We start from the raw sequence: 25,114 nt of genomic DNA on the forward strand, positions 1-25,114 counted from the left end.
TCTATAGTAAGATGGTATTTCTTCTAAACACTATCTTCCTTATTGTGATTCGAACCAATGAACACTTTAGCTCGATGTAACTCGTCATTTTATCTTTTATTGTCTAGTTTGTAATTTTTCTTATTTCTTGTTATTCAAATCGTTAGACGTTTTCAAACTTTCAATGGACGACTTGTTGTTCATCTTCTGTTTAGTTAGATTCGAATGTACATGTCTGATCGTCTGTTAATCGTATATTTTGATAATTTTTATATTTTTCCTACTCACTCCTGATTATCACTAATGTAATACTATCTTTGTATAACCTTATTTTAATGACTGTATGCTGGTGAATAGTGGTTAATTCGCCTTCCTTTATGTTTTAATAAATCCCTGTAACTTATTATCCAATAAAAACTGATATTCAAGTTTATGCTTCTGTCCCTGAGTTCCTTCCTTAGCTAATATATAGTAACCAACATTCGCTTAGGTTTTGTATTAGTGATCAGATATGTACAAGATATTTTACACTATTTAAAAAGTCACTACGTTTGTTTTGAAATCTTTCTGGTTGCGGATATTAGGTTTTACAAAGCTGTTTTTCTTTTGTTTGCATATTTCAACAATTTTTCGTGAATGTTAACTATCAGATGACTGACTATTCCGAATAATTAAGAAAAACCAATTCTGGGTTTCGGTTAGCAAACTTCATAGCAGCACAGTAAAACTATACCCGACATAAAGTGACAGTACTTAGAGTTTTGAGTTCCTAGGGTTTTTCAGTGACTGCTAATGCTAACAAGAATCTAATATGTTAGAGGATTTAGTCAGACATTAGTAGATAGTAGTGAAGGGCAGGTTCCGATAACAACCCCGATGCGTTGCATGGAAGAAAGTTGTCTTGATTAGTGAATAAATTGTTTGTAGTTTGAGATAGTCAGTGAATGCTTGTCTCACTAAGAATGCAGATACTATTTTAGATCTAAGTATATTCGGCTAAGTGTAAATTATCAAAAAACTCAATTCTGGAGTCGCGCTTGCACTCTACTCTCATTTTATATTTTCCTGCATGAATTATATAGTTCCCTCTATGAACTCAGTGGTAAGACTGACGGGAAGTTTGGCTCAGCATTGTTGCATTAGGCCTTCAAGTCTTGGGATACTTCAGTAAACACCCATAAAAATCATTTCAGTCAACGATATTATCACATGCTCAGAAAAACGGTACAGTTATGGTTGACGTCATATGATGGTTTGGAAATATTCCTCATACTTCTATAGTTTCGTTTAAAAAATACTGAGAGCGTGCCCCGTTAATTTTATTCAAAATACCAAACGAGCAAACAGTACTTAGGCCTGTCACGTTACTTAATTTTTGAACGTAAGATCCCAGTGACCAAATGAACGTAGCGGGTCTTTTGGCAAAATATTGAGCTGCTCTTCAGTTGAAAAATAAGGGCTCCCTCTGCCCTTCGCTTTTAATCATTACTGGAGTGAAACAAAATCACATGAAAATATTTGGTAAAATGTTTCATTTTGTTTGCGATTCATCTTCTGGAGATAATGGTTTTCTGTTGTGATTCTCACAGAATTATAATCTTACACACATTGAGTAGTCCAGGTAATAAAAAGTTTCCTTTGTCAGCGCACTTCCTGTACGTGGTCCTAGTTTTCGTGTACTTGTGTCTTTAGGAATTTTATTCCCGTTTTCCCTTTCATCTCATTAGTCCTAAAAAAATAGCCGTACGTCTTTCCGCCTTCAGTATCATGCTACTTACTATCTGATCATCTGTTTCCGAAGTAAACTTCCTGCAGTTTTAGCATCTGTAGTAGGCCTCGAGTCGCAGTTGACTATGATAACCGCTACATGAAAACTACGTGCCAGTTACTAGGTTAGATCTCTCCGTAGGCCAAATACCAAAAGGCAATCAATGGTTGTTGTAAGATGTATTTGTTGGCGATCTTGTGGTAACGAAATAATACCGAGATCGTGCCAATGTTTGCAAGCCGCACTACTGAGTGTGCGCGAGTCCGTACCAGGTCACAAAGCAACTGAAAAGTGCCTTTTTGGCACACTTAAACAAACAGGTACAGTAAAACAACCATTGGTACAATTGGCTTTAGTAATAATACTTGTTTCCGTTATACCGATCGTGTTCTCTTCATAAAGGTAGGTCACTACGGGATTCCCTCGTTAGATAGGGTTTAATTCGTGGACTGATCGGCAAACGTGCGGCCGTAGGACGAAAGGGTTGACGAACAAGGAGCGATTGTCGATCCTCGAGTTGTCACCGAAGTTCTCATGGAGGATGGTACCAGGAGTAACGTGCTACATTTGTTGCTTGAGTTAGCGTACCGCACCGAAGTGGTTTCTTATCCAGGATTTGAGGATTGTGTTCGCAGGGGTTCGAACCAGTAAACACTGCAGTCGTAGGACGGAACCATATTGAATCAAGAAACAGGAAGCGATCATAACTTCCAGCTTCAAAACCATACGTATACTAGACATATTCAGAGCCAGAACATCAGCTGAGTGTGTTGACAAGAGTTTGGGTAATCAGGGCAGCTTTCGCCAAGGTTGACTGAAGTCGACGGTACCAACAAGACGATGGTCGGAGGCGTGGGCTCAGGATAATAAAAATCACAGAAAAAGGGGAAGGTGTAGCATGCATGTAGTATAGGAATAGAGTCCTATACCGTATCCGTTGTCGATTGAGAGGTTAGTCGCGAAAGCGTACTTGGAGACCGGAACGTGAGACGGTAGTCTCGTTCGTACCCCCGTGAGACTGCAATCTCATCCAAAGTCAAGGGTGGCGCGGTCTATTGATCTGAACGTGATTCTGAAGTCCCGTCCGTAGATAGTGCTGATGACACGTGCTGTTGACAGGGATGTGAGAATGAGGGAAATCACGTAAAAAGGTCCTTCATAAAGTTGTTGTAAAGATTTGCGTACCGAATCTGCTCGTATGAAAACATGTGAACAGGTAGATAACTCTCAAGGGAGAGCAATCTGTCGATGCTGTATTTGAGTTGACACCGGAGGCAGTGTTCGCATAAATTCAGACAATCGTTGGACGTAGTCTGATTTACCGAAACTGTTACTGCTCCGCGGTGTGAAAAGTTCCCCAGGCAGATTCAATGTCGTGCCGCATACAATTTCAGCGGTGGAACATTGAATACCTCCCTTTATGCTCGTTCTGATACCTAAGAGGATGAGTGATAGGGTTTCGTGCCAATTCTGTTTCCGTGTTCTCAAAGTTCACTTTTGAGCTGGCAATGAAACTGTTCAAATAAACCATTTGATGCTAGGCGGTTGTGCATATTCATTCCATACCAAGCAGCCGGGTTAGCGAGGTGAATAACTCGGACTCGAATTGTTGTCCTCGGTCAGTCGTGACAGTCGAGGGATAACCGTGCAGAGCTACCCATCGTTCTACGAAGCGATGAGCAACTGCCTCCGTCGTAATAGACGTGATGGGAATAGCTTTGGGCCATCTTGTGAAACGATCTATGCACGTGAGTATGGGATCATACACGTGCGATAGTGACAATGATCCAACAATGTCTGCATGAGTGTGACCAAAGCGAACATCAGGTGTAGCGAAATGCAAATCAGGGCAGCTACGTGCCTGTGCACTTTTGATCGTTAACATTTTAAGCATTTCTTTGCCCACATACAGACATCGTTATTCATGAACGGCCAGACGTATCGTGCAGCGATGTGGTGTAACGTGGCTGAGATACCTGGATGAGACAGTCCATGTAGGGCATCAGTGACGAGACGACGACAGGAAGATGGTGCGATAGGTCGAGGAAGACGAATAAACGTATCACATGAAAGTACGTGAGCTAGTAGCTAGGAGTACTTCTCAACACTGAAGGGACATAGAATGTTGTGCTTCCGTACAAGAAGGATAACTTGCTTGGGCGGCAGTCATAACAGAAAGATCAAGCACCAATGAAGTAATTGCATTCACTTGGATACATGACAGAGCATCGGAAACATAGTTCGACTCGCCTTTAACGTGACGAAGGTCAGTCGTGAACTGAGAGATATAGTCCTAATATCTGCACTCTCGTGGTGAGTAGCAGTTAGACGTGGTATGCAGAGCATACGTCAAGGGCTTATTGTAGGTGAATAAGATGAAATCGCGACCTTCTATTGCGTGCCGGAAATGCTTGATGGCACAGTGGGCTGATGGCAGTTCTCGGCCAAAAGCGTTGTATCTCGTCTCCGTGGGAGTGAGGCGTCGTGAAAAAATTCGAGAGATTGCCAACTTCCGTAGATGTTCTTATGGTAAAAGCTGATGCAACAACCGCTATACTAAGCGTGGCTGATGGGTCAGGATGGGCGAGGACTGAGGCTTGAGCCGTTTCGATCTCTGAAAATGCAGTACACGCGTTGTCCTACAATTCAAATTTGCTTGGATTCCCGTGGAGTGAGTCGGCCAATGGTCGTAACTGTTTGAACAGCATTACTTAATCCAAATAGCATTGCAGGAACTCAAACAGACCGGATAAAGTGTGAGGCATTTTTTCACGCAAACGAAATGTGGCTGTGATTCAGTACGCATTTGCTTGAGCTTTAAAGCCTACTAACTTGCTGTTCCACGAAGTACGGAAAAGCTGCCGCCATGTAAATCGACTAGCAATAGGAAATCGATTCTGAGTATGGCTGTGGGAACATCGGCAATGATGAACGTTCACAGATACTGTCGTTGGTTGCTCAGGTTGACTGTACGCTATCGTATACCATAAGTAGGATTGACTGAGCCATTCGCAGCGCGTAGTCGAAGCATCGTAGCTTCAGACTTACTGCTACAAATGGGTACGACAGAAACCTGGCACCTTTATCTGCTAGGTACTGGCGTCAGTGCGATAAACAGGCACATGAAATAAAGGGCCGATGTGAGGTGAAGGGCCGTCGAGTATGGCCTCATTTACTCGCCGGCTCGATAGTTTCCAGCCTTGTATGAGCAGGAGGCTCGACAACGGCGGGCATCGGACCCGAAAGCACGGTGAAACCAGCACTAACTAGTACCCGCTTTCGAAACCGCCTTTTGGCGTGGCTCGGAAGATGCCCTCTTAGGATGAGTATTTGCGACTTTACGGGAGCGTGATCTGGCTCGGGAGACATAGGGTCCTGGTATGTTGGAACGGCTTTGGAAATTGAGACGGATATGAATACAGCCACCCTTATCACTTGGAGCCGAAAGGCGACCAGTGTCGAGATCGACGTTTGGGCGTGACGTTGAAGCAACTATATAGTCGGGTGCTAGTCCTTGCCAATATCTCATCTGCTACTAAGGCCACCTGGTTAAGTGGTATATCCTCGAGCAGAACCGTGATAGTTGGTTGTATATTTGCTGATAGAGATTTGATCCATAGTTCCTTATCGATTTCGGAATCAGCTGTCGTGGGTCCTGCAAGAGATTGCAGGAGCGTGAAGTGGTGGCTCTGTTAAGTGTCACCTAGGTGGTGACGTGCCAACCGTGTCCTCAATCATTCCTCTCTATATCGGAGAAAATGTCTGGGAATCACCTCCTTGAGACGATCGTAGACGTTAAGGAGTTGAGGACAACCACGCGGACAGCAGCAATGTGATCCATCAGTAAAGTTTCTTAAAGCGTGAGCGTAATGCAGCGGGTCTCGATTTGAGACTTCAGTGCCGCGAACCAAATTTCTACATCATGGGGAATAAAGGAGACGGGTCGTAAATTGATAACATGTACCTTGGAGTCTATTATATTATTGCTACTCTTATCGTTATCCATCATTTTCAGTCGTCCGAATATTATATACTGAAAGACATTAATATGAAAATGTGCAACAGACGTGGATAGATAAGTAATAGACTTACCGTGATAGTCTTCTTTGGAAGGTTTTCCAGTGGTTGATACGTGTTTGCATGTTTCGTGTAACCAGATGTAGTAGCCATTTCGGATATAAATAGACGAATTCTCCCTATTTTACGTTGTGTGATCTCTCAGTTTGTCGAGGGTGATAATCTTTGTAGCCAACAGAAGCGCTCGAGTTCCCGGATCGCAAGATATACATCCAACTTTTTTTATAGTGAAGCATGCTGATTGTTATTAGCGAAATATACTGAATTAGTCAAAACGTGTGGTAATAACTTTGCATAACGGAGCGTAAATGTGCAAATTATACGATATACTTCAAGATCCAACAGGCATAGTGCTTGCCAATGTTGTTGTTAACAACATTTTTTCAGTCAAGGACCCCTAAAACTTAACTGACCAGTTGTTGTGAGGGATGAGTAGCACAGAGTACTCAACGGTGATATGGTGCAGGTGCTTGACCCAACGCTTTCATTTAGGGTTCGCCCAGTGAAACCGATAAGATCAGCATCAATGCCAAAGACTTACAGAACTGTTTATTTTAGGGAATTTATGTAGCACCATGTGCATGAGCAATTTCAGAAAGTAGGTTGTGTAGTCAGTTATACATCCCGAATCTAGATACAACCTAGGTATGCAAATTCCCATTACAAACTACCAAGAACTGCGAAGCTAATAACTTCTCGAAGTTTGTGCTGATGATGTTGTCCAGATGGACGATGAAAGCTCCAAGACCAAACCATCCAGTTCAGAGACCAAAACTCCATTTAAAAAACTAATAACTTTTCAGGAAATAAGACTAAGAAAAAACGTTAGGGACCGTAAAAGCTAATTATTTATTATTATTGATGGGCGTTTCCAACGAACTGGAAACGTACTTCAGCCGTAAGAGGAACAATTCAAACATGTGCAACGGTAGAACGGTGAGTCAATACGACAGTCCCTATAATCAAGGGTCGAGTTAACCGAGAATGTTATTAATTAGGAAGTGCCAAGGTGGAAATAATGCAAAGTAAGAAAAAGAACCAATTATTTGTACCTCGTAGGGTAGATTAAACATGATATACATAAAATATATGGATTGGGTAGTGAAATCAGTAGTCAAGAACAAATGAGGCCCTGATGTCGTCCACCATGCAAATGGGAGGGACTCGCTCACACTCAGGCACGTACATAAAGGAATACATCCGAAAAGAACTCACAACCATGGTGCCCGCTTTTTGACTTACTTAACCTGCTGTTAAAAGGATCCAAGATATAATGACCGTCTCTCGAGCAATGACAACGATATGACGTTTGCCAACATTTGCGGACACTTTTAGCCCCAGAACTCACCACCTTCATCTGGTCAGGTAGAAAAGAACAAGAAGACAAAATTTCTGTTGCATATTTACAACTTTATTCACCAGTACTCAAAAACTCATTAAGATGTGCTCCAAATATCTGAGAGCACTGTAACAGGAACAGGAAAGTGCGGTGCCAGAGCCATTCACTGAGAGAATGAAAACTAATATAAAGGTCAATAGTTAATTACCAATCACATAGAGATGGCAAACTACATAGCGAAAGTCGTTAAGTCTTCATTTAAATGATTGGTGTGATTTACGACTAGTACTAGAACTAGAGTGCTATAGTTCGTTCAGTATAGAAGTAATTAGTTCACAAGGAGACACCGTAAACAATCTAGTTAAAATGCTTATCGCAAGCAATATCCTTTGAAACGCAAATTTAAACTAATCCCCAGACTGTCAATCACGGAGTCTTAGCTTAGCCAAAGTCTTAAGAAGTAAGCTATTGACTTGATGGATTTTATCTGTTTTTGAAACGAAAATTTACACTGTTAGTAAACACAAAACAGTTGTTTCAGTATATTAGACAGAAAAAAATGAAGAATAACAGTGACCAGAGGATTAGAGAAATGAGTCAACAAACTTAATATCTTTTATGATGGACACAAAAATTATGATTGGTGAATAAACAAGGTACAGTCATGCCAGGTCGAAGTGTGTTAAGGTGGTGATGGGTGTTTAATTTTGTCATCGGTGGGTTCGTTTATCAGTAGCACCTCACAATCTCCCAAAACACACCACTGCTATTGTCCCGTGTCTTTGTCGTTAAACAACTGGCTTCGTCAAGTGAGTGTAAGTTTCGTGCTTCCCAAATGACTTCTTTGCTTGCCGTCCTCAACTTTGCCGTTCGAAACCGTCCACCAGAGCCGTAGCTTACTCGCTCGAAAATGGCTTTAAGCCATGGACTTCTAGTTGCTGTAATATTGCAATAACAAATAGAGTTATCTTGGAAATATTAGCTGACTAAAGTCTTTGAACACGATAGAGGAGATTTACCTTACTTCAAAATCGCAAGCCTAGGAATCTCCAATATAACACTAGCAGTAAAATTCCTTATCACGTAAAATCACTTGTTCGCCCATTGCTGTCTTCGATTTCTCTAGTTCGTGATAACGTCAGTCTATATCAAATGTATTCAGCTTATAATGACCAACATGCAAAGAACCTTGTTTAAGTGGATGGTTAGTTTGATGCTCTCGACTGAGAGCATACTTCCTACGGATATGTAAAGGTATTTTTCGGTTGGGTTATTTAGAGACTATCCTATAACTTTCAGGCAAATTTTTTGATTGGTTTGAGCAAGGCTCTCATAAGCTATTTGGTCATCATTTAGTAATGATAAAATTTATACATGACCTGGGACATGAGGTATAACCTAGAGTTCGGATAATCCGATGAACCCCTATAAGGCTTCAGACCACAGGACGAGAACTACTTTGACAAACTCAAGTATTTTCATAGTTGAAATCATGGGTCAATTGAAGCTAGACCACCGTCGAAAACCTGAAAGCACTGGACGGCCGTTTCGTCCTATTATGGGACTCCCTAGCAGTAAGCGTCCACGATCCCGCACTCGCGAGATTCGAACCCAGGAACCACCAGTCTCGAGCCGAAGCCCTTAACCGAAAGACCACTGAGCCGGCATCCAACGATGTTAATGTCTAACTTCAACCAATCCACGATTTTGGGCGACCGTTCACCAATTGTCTCCAGTGAAGAGTCCCATATCGGGACGAAACGGCCATCCAGTGCTTCCAGGTTTTCGATGGTGGTCTAGCTTCAATTGACCCATGATTTCAACTATGAAAATACTAAATTCTCCACAAAACCCCCTCTAAACTGAAGTATGCCAGCGATAAGTATTGACGCAAATAATAATTTCTCCTAATCCTGGCCATTAGCCTTTATTTTCTTGCCAGGTTTACCTAATTGGTGGCCCCTATAGACATTCCAGTAAATTCACTTCTGGAATTTGATCAAGTTAAAACCGTGCGATAAGCTACTGTCACAAGTCCTTCCTCATCTGCCTAATTTGAATTCCTGCAATGAGTTTTCACTAACTGTTCTGGAATTATAAAAAGACCTGGTCTTGCGGTATTTTTAGAGCTCTACTATGAATGATGAATTCACAAAACTATTTGACTGAATTTTTCACTTATAGACCATATAAGAGCATGCAGTGGCTGGTCCTGTGTTATGCTCACATAGCTTATTCTAGCTTCTGGACAAACCGACTTATCCATTCTTCTCAAACTACATTTTGACCTTGTCCATTATTCGCTTATCGACCTTGACTATTTTTATGTAAGCGTATATGTGTTTATTTCCTATCTTACTCATCACATGTTTGCAACTTATTTTTATCTGACAATAAATATAGGTTAACGCTTGGTTAAACTGAGTTGGCTCACTCCGGTTCTCTACTGCTCGTCATTTGGTCCCGCCTCTCTCTCTCCTCTTCCCTTTCCTCGCCGCCATTCTCTAATTGTCTGTTCAGATCAACAATTGTATGAAATATAAAGATTTGAAAGTCATTCTCGTATGTGACCTGTTTAATTCACTGACGCGATTTAGATCGATAATTATATACTAGGATTGACGACATATATATTTCCATAACAGTCAGAAACGATTGAAACGAAGTCAGATTTGGGGCCACTAAAATCACTTGGTAGTCGCGAACTTTGATCGAATAACAACAAATTGAGTGCCTCTTGTTAACACTAATTTCAAATTACTGCCCGTCGTTGCTACTGAAAGTTTTACATAGTCACAAAAAGTTATCTGATAGAACGTTGAAATGTCAGCTTAAAAGTCACAACTTTTCTTATGCTCACCCAAGCATGAAATATGATGAAATATAGAGTACGGACGTTTTCGGATTATCATCCATTAACCGCGTTAGCATGGCCATCTGGAATATGAACAAATAACCCAGTGAATTTTGCTGACTTGCAAATATGTCCCTTATGTCTTCTTGATGGAGATATGAGTAAAAGGTTCCCAGTTTCTCCTCAGATGACAAAAAGACATATATGTCCTTGTCTTTATTCAATTAGTTTACTCATCCTCTATTTCTTTTTAATCACTGCCTTTTGTAGTCTATCTTCTTTTGGGTAGCAAAATATATTTTTTAAAAAGCTCTACCATCTCATACTTTAGGGTAACAAGAGAGACCTGGCGTGGTACTGTATTAAACAAGGACGTAAGAGGGGGCAATCAAATGTATTTTAATGCATCACAAAGTTCCTTGATAAAATTTGAGGGCCACACATCAAATACTCCATTTGCAAAATATCCATCAAGTATCTCAGACTTAACCGTTTCTTGATTTCCTTAACAACCACTCCCTGTTCTCGTTTTCTTACCTTCGATTTTCCCAACCTTCTTCCGCCAGGTATTCCACTTTGATTGGTGATACATACTACTTATATCTGTCGACATCAGCAGCACATATCCCTGTACTACTTCTGAATCTTAAATAAAAGAATCTCCGAAACACCAAACTAATGTCAGTGGACATACGATTGAGCAACATTATTCGTCCAACTTTTAATCGCTACATAATACTAGGAAGGCTGCGTATATTTACAGTATTTGTATTATTAGTTAAGATGCTCGAGTGAATTCAGTAGGAACTTGATTGACAATATTTCCGTGTGCCCAAATAACTAAATCAACTGGAATGTGCAGTAGCACTGGGTAGAATCACTTTGTATTGAGAACGAACCGACATCACAGAGGACTTAAATAGAAAGAGTACTGAATTAATATACTAAGTAGTCACATGCTTGATCTGATCTTGTGTAATTCAAAATTTATTGCACGCTTGTGTGAACAATACACGTCTACATTAATTACCACAACCTTCACTTCAAAATCATTTGTAACTACATCAGATCACTATTGGATATTTCACTAAGGTCGCCGCCTCATTTGGCATCTTCGGAACACAGAAGGTAATGGGCTCGAATGAGGAGATCCTAAGTGCTTTGAAGATTCTCCAGAAGTACAATTTAAAAGTAGAAGCCTTTAAATTCTAGTATTGTTTTTAAAGGAATCAGAGCTTGCCTTAAAACAAGAAGCTGGTCTCATCAATGAAAAAATTGCAGAAGAATTTCTAAAATTTAAAGCGTCAGTTCTTTCTACTTTTTGTTACGATCTTTCAGTCAAGTAAAAGATGAACCAGAGAACTTTTGCGCTAACTACCAGTCTACTCTCACATTTGTGGATTCGGTTCCTGACATGCATAAAGTAAAAAATCTAATTAGTTTTAATGGGTTGCGTACTTTCAGGTGGAGTTGTCTACATTACTCTTCCCTATTTTCGTCCATATGTATCTCCGTCTAGTTAGTGGAAACATTTGTGGAGAGGGTAATTTTATTCGCTTTCTTATTATGGCAGCCAAAAAGTTCCTCATGACATTCAGGAAATATCAAGAAGATTTTTATCAGTCAGATATTAACATGCTGTCGAACATTACTAGTTCACAACACTTGTCAACGAATCCTTTAATTGAATCATTTCGAGCTTCCGAGTTTGTTGTCAGTGTTTCGACCGAGTCTTATTCACTTCTGCGTCAGTTTCTTCAAGATAAAGAAATGAATGTCATTCAAAGCATTTTAAGGGAACAATTGTCACTTGAAAGTAAGGATGCACTACATGTCCAAAATCTTTAGTCATCAATGGCCCCCCTAGGTCAAAGCTCCAAGTCGATTGCCGTCGTGGTGCTTTATTTGGCGAGGCTCGCCTTGACGCTAACAAAGAACCTGTTTTGTATGGTCTTCTAAGAGATCCTGCGTTAGACTTACCAGTTGAAATGGATGCTGATCCTGGCTTCAATGACATTGATGGGAGCAATGTAGATAATAACGAAGGTAATTTGCCCCTAAAGTCCCTCACGAAAAATTACATACATATGTTCAAATTGCAATATGTTGTAATAACAGTTATTCCTCTAAGAATATAATTTATACTTGCTAGATAAGCACTAGATTTGGCAATTCATCTTTAAATGGGATTACATACTCACTTTTGTTGCAAATATTTTCTAGTATCCAAAGAACTAATGACGCAATATTGTAAGTGTTTCACTCTAATAGTGATTAAAATATTGCCCAAACTGTTATTTCTGTTTCTGTTTGTTTGTTAGATAACGGTGATCAGAGTGTTGCAAAAAAGAAGAAACGGAAAGATGGTATGATGTCAGGTTCTGGACATTCTGGTAGACCATCTCTTTCGAAAGATGTTAGCAAGTCTGATTCCAACTCTCCAGCTCTTGATCGAATTCCTCTGCCTAAGGTAATTTCCATTTACTCGTTGCTTGTTTTATAATCGGTTGTTATCAATTTACTCTGGAAGCGATTTGTGTTTAGGAAAACGAAACTTATCAAGTTAGCATCAGCTCAGTTACCTAAGTCACATTTAGTTTGCTCTGTCCCAAAAGCCTGTTGATGCTTGAGTTTTGTGTACGCTTTTTTTCATGTGGGGGATTATGTCGCTTATTGTTACTCAGTACTTTCAATGATCTTGTATTTCAAAGACTGTGTTTTCTAAAAATTGTTTCGAAACAAAAATTCAAAGTAAATTTGGATGTAGATTGACAAGACTTTCGCAATTATCGTATGTGGTGGTAGTTTACTTGTTTCCGACCCGCGTATCCCACAATTAGTGTTATTGAGTATTCTCCTTTCGTACTCTAAGCCAAGAATCTTCTTTCAGCAAATTAGTTTTTTTGTAATTGATAAAATTTATAGTCATGCTTAGTATCTTAAAAAAGCTTCCATGTATGAAGCTAAGTTTGTTGTCAATAACTGTATAATGTGGTTTGCGACTGTTAATGCTTATATGTTCTAGCTGTTCTATATTTATAATTCTCTAGCTGCGCGAGTCATACATTGAGAGCAAACAAGCCCTTTCACGAGAGATATCTACTCTTCTACGTAATTATCAACAGCGAAATCCACAAAAGTCGTCAATCGGTACAAGTACAGTCCTTTATACAATATGCAACTCTCAGGCTGGAGAGTCAACCCTAGCTATTCGAAGAGGTGGTGTTACATGTTGCAGTTTCAGTGATGACTCATCACAACTAGCTGCCGGATTCGGATCAGGTCGTATCCGTGTTTGGTCTTTAGGTCCCGAGTCTTTAAGGCGTATGCTTCCAGCTTCAGAGTTGAGCTTACTAGATAAAGACGACTCAAGAGTAAAAACCAATATGTTATATGACGAAAATGAGTAAGTCATTTTTGAGTGTATATTTGCTGGTCGTAGTTTCCCGAGACTTTTAAAGTATTTCCATTTCCAGACAATGTTATTTTTCTGCTAAATATCCTAATCTATGTACACACGTTTATTTATTTATTTATTTAAACACATATATATTGGTACAAAAGGGCACCAGATACATATGCACCACACAAAATAATGAAAGTAGGAAGAGAAGGGATGAAAAGATAAGGCGGACTGAAATGTACAACCAGAAGACTCTTTCAGTTAAGAAAGTTAGAACCACTCTTTATGAAGAAAGTAAAAGAAGGTTACAGCAGGTTCGCCACTGGCTTCTATTCTGAGCCATATCTGATAACGTCTCTAGCCACTGTGTTGCACCGTCTCTCGGACCCCAGCCAGGGAGTCGTGAAGGACCAACAGAAGCTAGTCCTTTGCAGCTTTCTTTCATGCCACGACACCATGTCATACACTGACCTCCTCTCCGCTTTTTCCAACCAGTCCCAGAGTCGGCAAATAATGCACGACGTGGAAGTCTCTGGGACGACATTCGTAAAACATCTCCAAGCCACCGAAGTCGGTGTTCCAAGATGGTGACACCAATTGAATTATCGTCTCTGCGCCCGAACACACGATGCCGAACCTCTGCATTACTAACATGGTGTTGCCACTGGATGTCAGCAATCCTTCGGAGACGACGATGATCGAACACAGAGAGTCGTCTAACATCCTCAACTCGGAGAGGCCAGGTTTCACAAGCATAGAGCAAAACTGCTCTCACCGACGCGCTGTAGATCCGACCTTTTACAGCCAGACTAACATCACGAAGGCGCCAAAGATAGCCCAGATTGGCATAAGCCGCTCTGGCTTTCATTATACGTGCATCAATCTCATCGCTCACGCCACCACCAGCACTTATATAGCTACCTAGATACACGAACTTCTCAACTACTTCAATCTGCTCACCATCCAGGGTGAGTACAGGATGAGAATCCTGCCAGTCTTGTAGAAGTACTTTGCACTTGGAGGGTGCAAAGCACATGCCGTACCTGCGGACACTGATTGCCAACTGATTAAGTGCGGATTGCATGCCTTGGGCATTATCGCACAGTAAGACAATATCATCCGCATACTCAAGGTCGAGAAGTCGTTCTCCAGGCAGCAGATCTACACCGCCATTACTTACATCCATCAGAGCTGTTTCCAGGATGTCGTCGATGGCAAAGTTGAAGAGGAATGGTGAGATCGGGCAACCCTGCCTAACCCCACTGCTCGAATGGAACAAGGGAGAAAGGTGGTTGTATGCCCTCACTCTGCCTGAGGTGTTCGTATACAGGGCCTTTAAGATGTTAATGAACTTCTCAGGCACACCCTTCTTCAATAGACAATCCCAGAGAACAGTCCTGTCCAACGAATCGAAAGCAGCCCTGATATCAAGAAACACTACGATTGTTGGCCTGCGATAAGTATGACGGTGTTCTAACATTGGGCGGAGGGTGAAGATGTGATCAATGCATCCTCGACCAGAACGAAAACCAGCCTGCTCCTCTCGAGTCAATCGTTCTCGGGTTTTAAACAACCTACGAAGAATGATAGAAGCCAATAGTTTGGACGCAATCGGAAGTAGACTTATCCCCCGATAGTTGTTACAGGAACAATGTGAACCCTTTTTAAAGGTAGGGACGACTATCGACTCATTCCATGGTGTTGGAACACTTTCTAGCTCCCAAACCTTTGCAAACAACATAGTCAATTCCTTAGTGAGAAAGTCACCACCATCTTTAAAAAGAGCCGGAGGTAAGTCATCCGGGCCCGGTGCTTTGTAGCGTTTCAAGAGTTGGAGTTCTTTGCGGACTTCCGCCTCGTTTGGTGGATCAGTCGTCACCGGCCATGGGGGGCAGGACAAACTGGTTGATGTTGCCGGAGCAGCAGGCCAGTTGAACTGCCCTTCGAAAAATTCCGCCCATCGTCCAAGACGTCGAGAGATGTTAGTGATTGGCATCCCATCATCCTCGTAGATTGTTTCACTCACACCAGACTTCTTGCTGTCAGTGGCTCGGATGAGTTGGAAGAGCTTCCGGCAGTTACCAGATGCAGCTGCTGCTTCCATCTCATTAGCACGCTCCGACCACCAGGCTTCTCGGTCCTTACGCAAGCTTTGCCCGATTTCATTACGTAACAGCCTTCGTTTGTGGTCAAACTCACGGTCACCCGGAGTAGACCGACGGGCTTCGATCAGTTGTAAGGAGCCAGAAGAAACCCAGTGCTTGTAAGCGGAACGTTTCGCGAAGCCGCAAGCGGCTTTACTCGCCATTTTCATGGAGTCGTGAAGATGCAACCAATGCTCATCTATACTTTTCGTTGGTATGGTAGCTATCCTAGAGGCTAGCTCCGCTCGATACTTACTTGCAACAGAAGTTGCAGCTAGTTCACTAACATCGATCCGTTGGTGGTGGTCAATCCTTCGGCCACTGAAAAGTAAGGTGAGATTGGCGCAGACCAGGGCATGATCAGACTCCAGATAGGTACTCCAAAAGGAGCGGCAGTCTTGTACACAACCACGCCAGCGGTAGCTGATCGCGATGTGATCAATCTGAGTCCAGGCTTGGGATGCAGAGGGAGGACGCCAGGTGGCACACCGGCGATGACTGTGCCGGAAGTTAGTGCTAGCCAGAAACAGGTTGTGGTCTGTGCACAGTTGCAGCAAACGGTCCCCGTTCTCTGTCCTGCGACCAACAAGTCCCCATCGGCCACCCAAACGACTCTCTTCTGTGCCTAGACGCCCGACCTGTGCATTCAAGTCTCCGGCTAGTACTACAATATCTGTCGAACGCGCTTTCTGGAGAAGAACCGTTAACTGGTGGTAAAACTCATCTTTGATTGCATCCGGGCTGCAATCTGTCGGGGCATAGGCGGAGATGACGAAAAGACACCGTTTCTTCTCACTTTGATGGAACTTTCTAATCTAACAGCACATAACCGACTGTTAATGGGGATCCAATCGATTAGTGCTGCCTCAGCCCTAGCGCTTAGTGCAACACCAACGCCAGCAAGACCGGACGAAGATGCCACAGAGTCCCCGGATAAGCGCACGTGAAACAAGCTTTTCGAAGCGACAGATGGAGAGCGAATTTGTAGTACTTCACTAGAGTCTTGAATACGGGTCTCGGATAGACAGCAAACATCAACATTAAGACTTTCTAAAGACATAGCCAGCCCCATCTGTTGTCCGATCTGCATTAGTGTGCGAACGTTGAAGGAAGCCAGCTTGAACGGCGTACGTGGTTTCAGAAAGACTGCTTCAGTATTCGTAATCGGTGGAAGCATTCACTTTCAACCAGACAGTGACTGGAGATCGTTTAGATAGGACAGAGTTTCCACCATGGGCGAGCTACTGCATAAGTTGGAAAGGAAGGATAGACAATTTGGGAATAAAGGGAGTGAAAAAGCGACGTAGTAAATAATAGTAATAATAATAATAATAATGGTAATAATAATGATAATGTAAATTGTCTTTCTTCTATTAGGAACGAGAGCAGTTTAGTTAGTGTAGTGCGTCATTTCATGTCATTTGTGTGTGGGCTGTGATACTGCCCGGGTGCCCAAACCGAAGCAGGTGGTTTTCTTAGGGGGCCACACCCCGAGCCTTTGACCTAAAGGTCTGATCCACAAGGCAGTGGAGCATCGTGAGGAGATGCAGTCCCATGGTAGCCGGTGACCAACGGTTGGTTCTTACGCCATTCGTTCCTTCAGGATACTGGAGCCCATGTGCACCATTGGTTTGGAATCAGGGTTTTCCAACTCCTCTTGGTGGACCCTCCGTGTCCACCAACCCGGTTAAAGCGCTGGACATTCGCTTTTCGTCCTCTCACTTTCGTAAACAACACCGGTGTCACGAGAAGGCAGTGAGTAGGACTTCCCTGGCAGAGGCTATATATTCGCGTGGCCATGTGAGAGCATTTGGAGAGGGAGAGCGGACTCTCCCCACTCTCGGCCGTACCAGGGCATTTGGGGGCCAAAGCCATGGCGCCCGTGACGTACCGATTATACATTGCGTTTGATTGAATGAACCATTCTACTTAGTTTTATTATTTCTAAACCTTCCACCAGTTACTCATACTCAGCACAGGACCTGCCACAAGTGTGTATTAGTTGGAGTAACCATACTCAATCAACACAAGGAAATGAAAGTTGCAAGATGAATACCGATGAGCTGAAATAACTAGTAGCACCGACAGTAAGAGACAACTTTGAGAATATGGTTCGAGAATAGGGAATGAAGTGGTGTAATTTCATTCTCTGTTGCTTTAGAAATATAACCGTTGAAATAATAAAGTAGATATGCAGCTTAATTTATTTGCTCTCATTTTGCTTACGTCAACTATGGTTTGTAACTTCTCAACATTTTTGGCTCTTATACTGACGATCGACCTTGCTATTTAAATCAATAATTTTTTTAATAAGCTGAAATGGTTACTTTGAAAGCCTGTATGGATAAACCTGGTATGTGTAACTACCCATTCTTAGCAAACCGTGCAGGCGATATATAAAATGCAAATTATAGTTGAACAACAGCAATTCACCTACTCGGACTCATAGAATCCGTCTAAGATAATGACAATAATTCATTTACAGTCCGATCCAGAAACTAGATTACTTAAATTGTTATAATTTGGATCGAAAGTGATATAAGACATCATAAGCTACATCAATAAAGTAGTTGCATGGAGTTCTGAGTGTGAACGGAACACAAAAGGGTGAATATAAACTAGGCAATAAGTGATAGTTATCATTTGCAATCTCCTCTCTCAACAAGTTGGTGATTTCATGACATTATGGACGTATGTGATTCAGCAAAACAGTTGTTAGCTCGTTATTTTCATCGTTACATATTTTCATGACTTGTGCATGATCCTCAGTATTTTTACATGCATTGTCGGTTGGAATTTCCACCTCAGGTAAATTGTTACTTTATACAACATCTCACTAAGTACCCCTTTAAACCACTCAAATTTTACTTGCTTTAGTATTGCACCTTCACCACATAAAATCTTGTTTTCGTTTGGACATCAAACTAATTATCGTACTAAAACCACCCGTCGTTGATAACGTTAAATTGGTAAGATTCCTTAATAACAGATTTCAGGAAAGTAAACTATTTTAAACCATCGTCCATCTTTTACAAAAACTTGCTTAAAAGTGGTATGTACCTTAATTGTGTGTACTATTTTAGTGAGACCCACCTAACTCGGGATCTGTTAGGTCATCTTGGCAGTGTGTTCGGTGTCGCATTTAGTCCTGACCGGCAACTTATTGCTTCAGCTAGCTCAGATGGCACTGTCCGATTATGGTCTACTCTAATATGGGGTGGTGCCCTAACTGCATGGCGTGATCATCTTCTACCTGTTTGGTGTGTTACTTGGGCTCCAACATATGGCCATTATATAGCGACAGGAGGAGCTGATCGTAGTGCACATTTATATGCAACTGATCATGCACCAGATGCTTTACGTGTTTTTGTTGGACACAAAGGTGATGTAACGTCAGTGTGTATACATCCAAATGTTAATTATCTTGCAACTGGCAGTGCTGATCGAGCTGTACGCTTATTTGATGTTCGTTCTGGAAAGCTAACAAGAATCTATACAGGTCATAAAGTAAGTGGCTCATATTAACAGTTGGATTCAGGTTTTCGCTGAATAAACACCTATTACTGCTTACTTTCAAAGATTCTTCCACGGTGTGGGCAGCCGGGAAGTGATATTAGCCCTTATACCTATAAAAGCACACGAGACCAAGTTGGTCATATACAAATCCTTCCTACACCTAATAACTCTCTTATCTCCACGACTAACCCTTCTCACGTCCTTTTATCATCTTGCACCGCTAGGGCAAACGCGGAACGTTATTTCCAGCCTCCTGAAACCACGCTCTAAACTACATATAGGAACTTTTGACGTCCGAACATTATGCCAAATAAGACAACAGGCTTCCTTAGCTAAGACTTTAGAATCTCGCACTATCGATATGTTCTGCGTCTCCGAAACGCGCATACAAGATCCGAGTAGCGTCATTCATTTGACCTCACCATGTCATAATAAAGAACCATCTCGATACACGCTTCGTGTATCTGGAAACCCTGATGCTGCTTCCCGTGGTCTCGCTGGTGTAGGTATAGCATTAAGTCCTAGGACAGAACTAGCTCTTTTAGACTGGATCCCAGTAGACAGTCGTCTGTGCGCTGTCTGACTAAACAGAACAGTAAGAACTCGGAAAGATAGGGACACTCGTCGTCGCTTGTTCGTCGTCTATGCCTACTCTCCCGCTTACCGCAGCTTAGATAATGTAAAAGATGAGTTTTACAGAAAGCTTTCTGACCTCCGAAAAGCTATGCGCCTTGATGTAGTAATAGTGGCAGGTGACTTCAATGCTCAAGTAGGTAAACTATACGAAAGGGAAAGACACCTGGGTCGATCTTATGGTGTCGTGGCTCGAAAAACAGATAATGGCGACAGCCTGTTGCAGCTATGCTCAGATAACCGCCTGTTTCTTGCAATTACCAACGTTACACACAAGGAAAAACATCTTTTGACATGACGACCCCCGAATTCGTCCCAACGTTGCACCTAACTAGATCACATCACTATCATCCACCGATGGAGGGGCTCGATAGAAGACTGTCGCTCATTCTGGAGCTAATGTTTAGACTCAGATCATGCTCTAGTGCGAGCGCGTATCTGTCTGCGTCTTACTAGACGTAGGAAAGACGCTGCAGGGACGTCTCTTATGGTTCTACTTAATGATAGGCAAGCTAAGAATATATTTCAGGAACAACTAGAAAAACAGTCAGGCAGTCATGTAAGTTGTGGCCACCCCGAGGCAGAGTGGAATGTCATTCGAAAAGCTGTGGAAACAGCAGTGATATCTGCTAGTACGGTAAACCATAACGTTAGGGAGAAACACTGGATCTCAACAGCATCTATCACACTGATAGACGCTCGAAAACTCATCCCATCTGGCTCTGAACATAACGAAGAGCGAAGTCAACTTAAGCGCAGGCTAATAAGAAGCCTACGAAATGATCGCGAACAGTGGTGGCTAGCGAAAGCAAGAGAGATGGAAAAGGCATTGGCAATAGGTAACAGCAGACAACTGTTCAGACTTGTTAAGGAAACCGATATAAGGAATCCAACTGTTAGCGGAACTGTCTAGGAAAGAGATGGACATATTACTCACTCTCAATCCAGGGGATTGAATCGATGGGCAGAACACTTCCAGGATCAGTTCAACTGGCCTTCAGCCACACTTCAGTTACCCACGATCCCCAGTCGACCTGAATGGCAAATTGATGTAAGTCCACCAACTGTTTACGAGGTTGAAAAAGCTATATGAAATCTGAAGTGAGGGAGAGCATCAGGCCCTGACAGGTTTACTCCTGAGATTTTTAAGGATGGCGGTCCAGTACTAGCAGCGAAATCGACTGATGTCTTAGGTAGAATCGGGAACTGGACGTAATTCCATCTGACTGGTCCCAATAACCGATTGTGCCAGTCTACAAGAAAGGACAAAAACCCTCTTGTGGCAATCACAGAGGAATCAGTTTGACTAATATAGTGTCTAAAATATTAGCTTCACTAATACTTCGACGCCTAACCAAAGCTCGTGAAGAGCAGACTAGAGAGAATCAGGCTGGTTTCTGACCTGGACGTGGTTGTATAGACCAGGTATTCACTCTACGTCTGGTCCTAGAACATAGACACACATTCAGACGTCCCACAATTGTAATATTTCTCGACCTTAAGGCGGCATTTGACTCTGTTGATCGTGAGGTTCTGTGGCAGTGTTTGTCATTGAAAGGAGTACCAAAGAAGTACATTAACCTTATAAAGGCTCTCTTTCCGAACACAACTGGTCGAGTTAGAGCTTATGGCGAACTGTCATCAGAATTGATTACCTCAAACGGTGTTCGTCAGGGCTGTCCACTCTCTCCATTTTTGTTTAACTTTACCGTTGACATGCTTTTAGAGATAACACTTTCATCATCTAAATCTTCAGGAGTTGAACTTTTACCGGGAGACTCACTTGTTGACTTAGAATACGCCGATGACGTAGTTCTATTTGATGAAGATGCTGACAAAATGCATAGTCTTCCGACCACTATAAGCAACAATGCAGGCATGTTCGGGATACGATTCTCCCCCTCGAAGTGCAAAATGTTACTTCAGGATTGGGTTGCATCGGCACCTGAACTAATGATAGGGAGTGAAGTAGTTGAGCATGTTGACTGCTTCACTTATCTTGGGAGTCTCATCAGCCCTTGTGGTCTGGTGTGTGACGAAATCTCAGCACGGATACAGAAGCCTCGTCTAGTTTTCGCTAACTTGCGTCATTTATGGCGTAGGCGAGATATCCGTCTACCAACCAAAGGACGGGTTTACTGCGCAACAGTTCGTTCCGTCCTACTTTATAGCAATGAAACATGACCGGTAAGAGTAGAGGATATTTGTAGGCTACTAGTTTTCGATCATAGGTGTCTACGAAGCATTGCTCGTATATCCCGGGACCACCGGGTAAGTAATGCAGTTGTTAGGAAACAGGTACTAGGCAAGGATGGCAAATCGATTGATGAAGTAGTGAAAGTTCATCAGTTGAGATGGCTGGGACATGTGTTACGTATGCCCAACCACCGACTGTCCCGACGTGCAATGTTTTATGGTGTAGGAATAGGTTGGAAGAAAGCTAGGGGTGGCCAGACTGAAGCGTAGTACAAATCCATGAAGTCACTGACAAGTGGACTGGGCCATGTTAGTAGGTGTAGACTACCTGGTTGGGATTCGCGAGATGATAGCAATCGATGGTTAAAGATCTTGAATGACATGGCTCAAAATCGTTTGCAATGGCGAAGGTGCATCCATTGTTTGTGTTCTGCCAAATTCTAATCTTTTGAATTCTTCATGTCTTTATCTTTTTCTCTTTCCAAATTTATTTCACTGGATTATACTCCTTTAATAACATCTTCAAACCCCAGTCTTTCGGATTACTGCTTATACTCTTACTTCTTTTACCACTATGAGATTTGAATCGACAACTGCATCTCTGTTAATATGGTATGGCAACTTGAACTGATGTGTGTACGTACATACACGAAGTAACCGTTGATCTTATACTTTGAATAATATGGCTTAGAATTGTTTGCAGTTGCGTCCACTCCTTATCTTCCCTTAGATCCCAAGTTTCTGAATTCTTTGTAATTTTTTGTGTTTTACCAATTTGTATTTTCTCTAATTGTGTATTGAGTACCTAGTTAATATTACTCCTGTCACTACCTCTACTACTGTTGGATTTGGCCTAACACTTTCGCCCTACTGTGGTAATGCGGTATAGCAGCTTGAACCTATGTACACATGTGCCAGATTCTACTTTGGGTTTGACTAATTGACTAAGTTGTATGGCTCCAAATTTTGAAAAGAAATAAGTTTTGACAATATTTTTAGTCCATCACCACCCACAAGAATTCCTTTAAATTAATATTACGAAATTGAGAGGACAAAAAGTAAATGTCCGGTGCTTTAACCGGGTTGGTGGATACGGAGAACCCACCTAGGAGAGTTGGAAAGCCCTGATTTAAAACCAGTGGTGAACATGGGCTCCAGGATCCTAAGGGAAAAATTGGCATGTGAACCTATTTTTGGTCACCGGCTACCATGGGACTGCGCTTCCTAACGTTGCTCCACTGCCTTGTGGGTCAGACCTCTAGGTCAAAGGTTCGGGTTGTTGCCCCCTTGCTTGCTTCAGTTTGGGTGCCCGGGCAGTATCCCAGTCTTCACACAAATCAAATGATTTTTGTGGCACATATGTATTTGGTGCCTCCTTATACCAATGTTTAAATAAATAAATATGATAGTACAATATATTCGTTGTTTTCATTTTTGCACAATATATTGTACTCACTATTTTTCTCTCCAATATTTCAGGGTTCTGTTCAGACTCTGGCGTTTTCGCCTTGCGGTCGTTATCTGGCTAGTGGAGGTTGGTGTGGTACTACATGTCTTTGGGACTTGGGGTCTGGACAACAGGTTGGTCAACTTGGAGGTTATTCGGCATCTAGGGCTCCTGTAAATCAACCAAGTAATGATTTTGACTCTCAGGAAGCTAATTCAGACTCAAGTCAGTGGTTAACTGGTCCAGTTGTATCTCTCGCATTTTGTCCGGGTAATTCAGGACGTTTGGCCTCAGGTGGTCTAGAGGGAGCACTACGAATATGGAATACAGTTAGTGGTTGGTCAACTGCTGTTACAACTCCAGCTACTGGTAATAACGATGATAAAAACTCCAAAACTAATCTTTTGGCATTGCATCGATTCACCAAACAGCAGTTTGTCCGTCAAAACTCAAAAAATAATAAGAGCAGTGGAGTTGGAGGTCATAATGTTTTAGGATATTATTCTTCAGCGACTGGTCCTGACGTTTCTGATGCATGTGCTAGCGAAGTGTTTTTCACTAGACGTACCTCAGTCCTTGGACTGCACTATGTTCATCCTTATTTGCTTTTGGCAGCTGGACCATATAACCAAACCTGATTGCTTTAAGTAGGTATTCTTAATGTACAGTTAATTTTTATATTTCATTCCCAAACATTATTTTGACACTTTTTGTTTAGATTTTTTTATACTACTGCATTTCCATAAAAGTAGTTAATGTTATTTCCCTAATATTTTCTAGGCATTAGTGGATTTTATACGTACATTACTACGATATTTCATTTACCTATCCTCAATTTTCCGATTTTTTCACCAAACTACTCTGTAATTAACTAGCACCATGTACAAAGTGTAAATTGATTTTTCAAACGAAAAAAGTTGTTCTTTTATTGTACTGGTGTTTACACTTAGTGATGTCATGCAGTTGTAATCAACCTAGAATCTGGCACAAATATAAATTAACCCAATTTGCATTTAACATTAGTAAAATGAAAAAGGGATATTCGCAGTATGGAAAGCGAGGGAGTCGAAGTAACTGTCATCAATAATGACATGAAACTCAACATAAAGAATATATTAAGAATAAAGTGAATGGAAACACGATTGTTAAAACTTAAAGTTCAGATGAAAACACGTACTGGCCAAAATATGTTCCACTGCAACCAACTTTGATTCATCACTATAGATTATTTTGCAGACGTAAACCTAGGAATCCCCACCTCCCAAGACAGTCATGAATTTGTCCCATGTCCTAAGTTTGTTCGCCCCATACTTCTTTCCAACTTAATCAAATGCTAGCGACCATTATAAGTTGGTGTAGGCGATGGTTAAGCATACAAAACCCACCTTTAATTATGATCCTACATCATCTACTGAAGACATTCTCAATGATATACTCTTTATGGTTCAGAACAAATATAAAAAGAAAAATGGGAGAGCTTCAAAGTCAAGTTTAGAAAGTTGGTTACAGATTGCTTGGCGGGTTTATGACGCTGTTCTCTCGGGATTGTTTTGCATTGCATACTTTGAAAATTTGTAAGCATCAAATAATGATACAGTTATTCGACTAGCTAACTAATTACTCCAATCCATAGATTCAGTGTTACTCGTGTTTAGTCATGTAACTGACAGTATCTTAAAGTAAATGCAGACAAAACAACAGTCAATGTTTCTCGCACCTATCTCCCTGCAATTGACTAAAGTTCATAGTTGTTTTTGA

General features: G+C 41.6%; 1 protein-coding gene across 1 annotated transcript; it reads left to right on the forward strand.

Moving 5' to 3' along the window:
* Positions 1–11: 11 nt before the first annotated feature.
* Positions 12–23,994, forward strand: Smp_160940 (hypothetical protein; the record flags this gene model as incomplete). The annotated part of the gene is made up of 10 exons (XM_018793714.1): positions 12–14; positions 11,244–11,320; positions 11,356–11,440; positions 11,482–11,560; positions 11,591–11,833; positions 11,866–12,063; positions 12,396–12,487; positions 13,068–13,423; positions 18,648–19,071; positions 23,389–23,994. 10 exons carry the CDS (start codon positions 12–14, stop codon positions 23,992–23,994), a joined length of 2,163 nt encoding a protein of 720 aa, XP_018648198.1.
* Between the last annotated feature and the right edge of the window lie 1,120 nt (positions 23,995–25,114).

This window comes from Schistosoma mansoni, chromosome 1 (assembly GCF_000237925.1).
Source record: "Schistosoma mansoni strain Puerto Rico chromosome 1, complete genome".
NCBI lineage: Eukaryota > Metazoa > Platyhelminthes > Trematoda > Strigeidida > Schistosomatidae > Schistosoma > Schistosoma mansoni.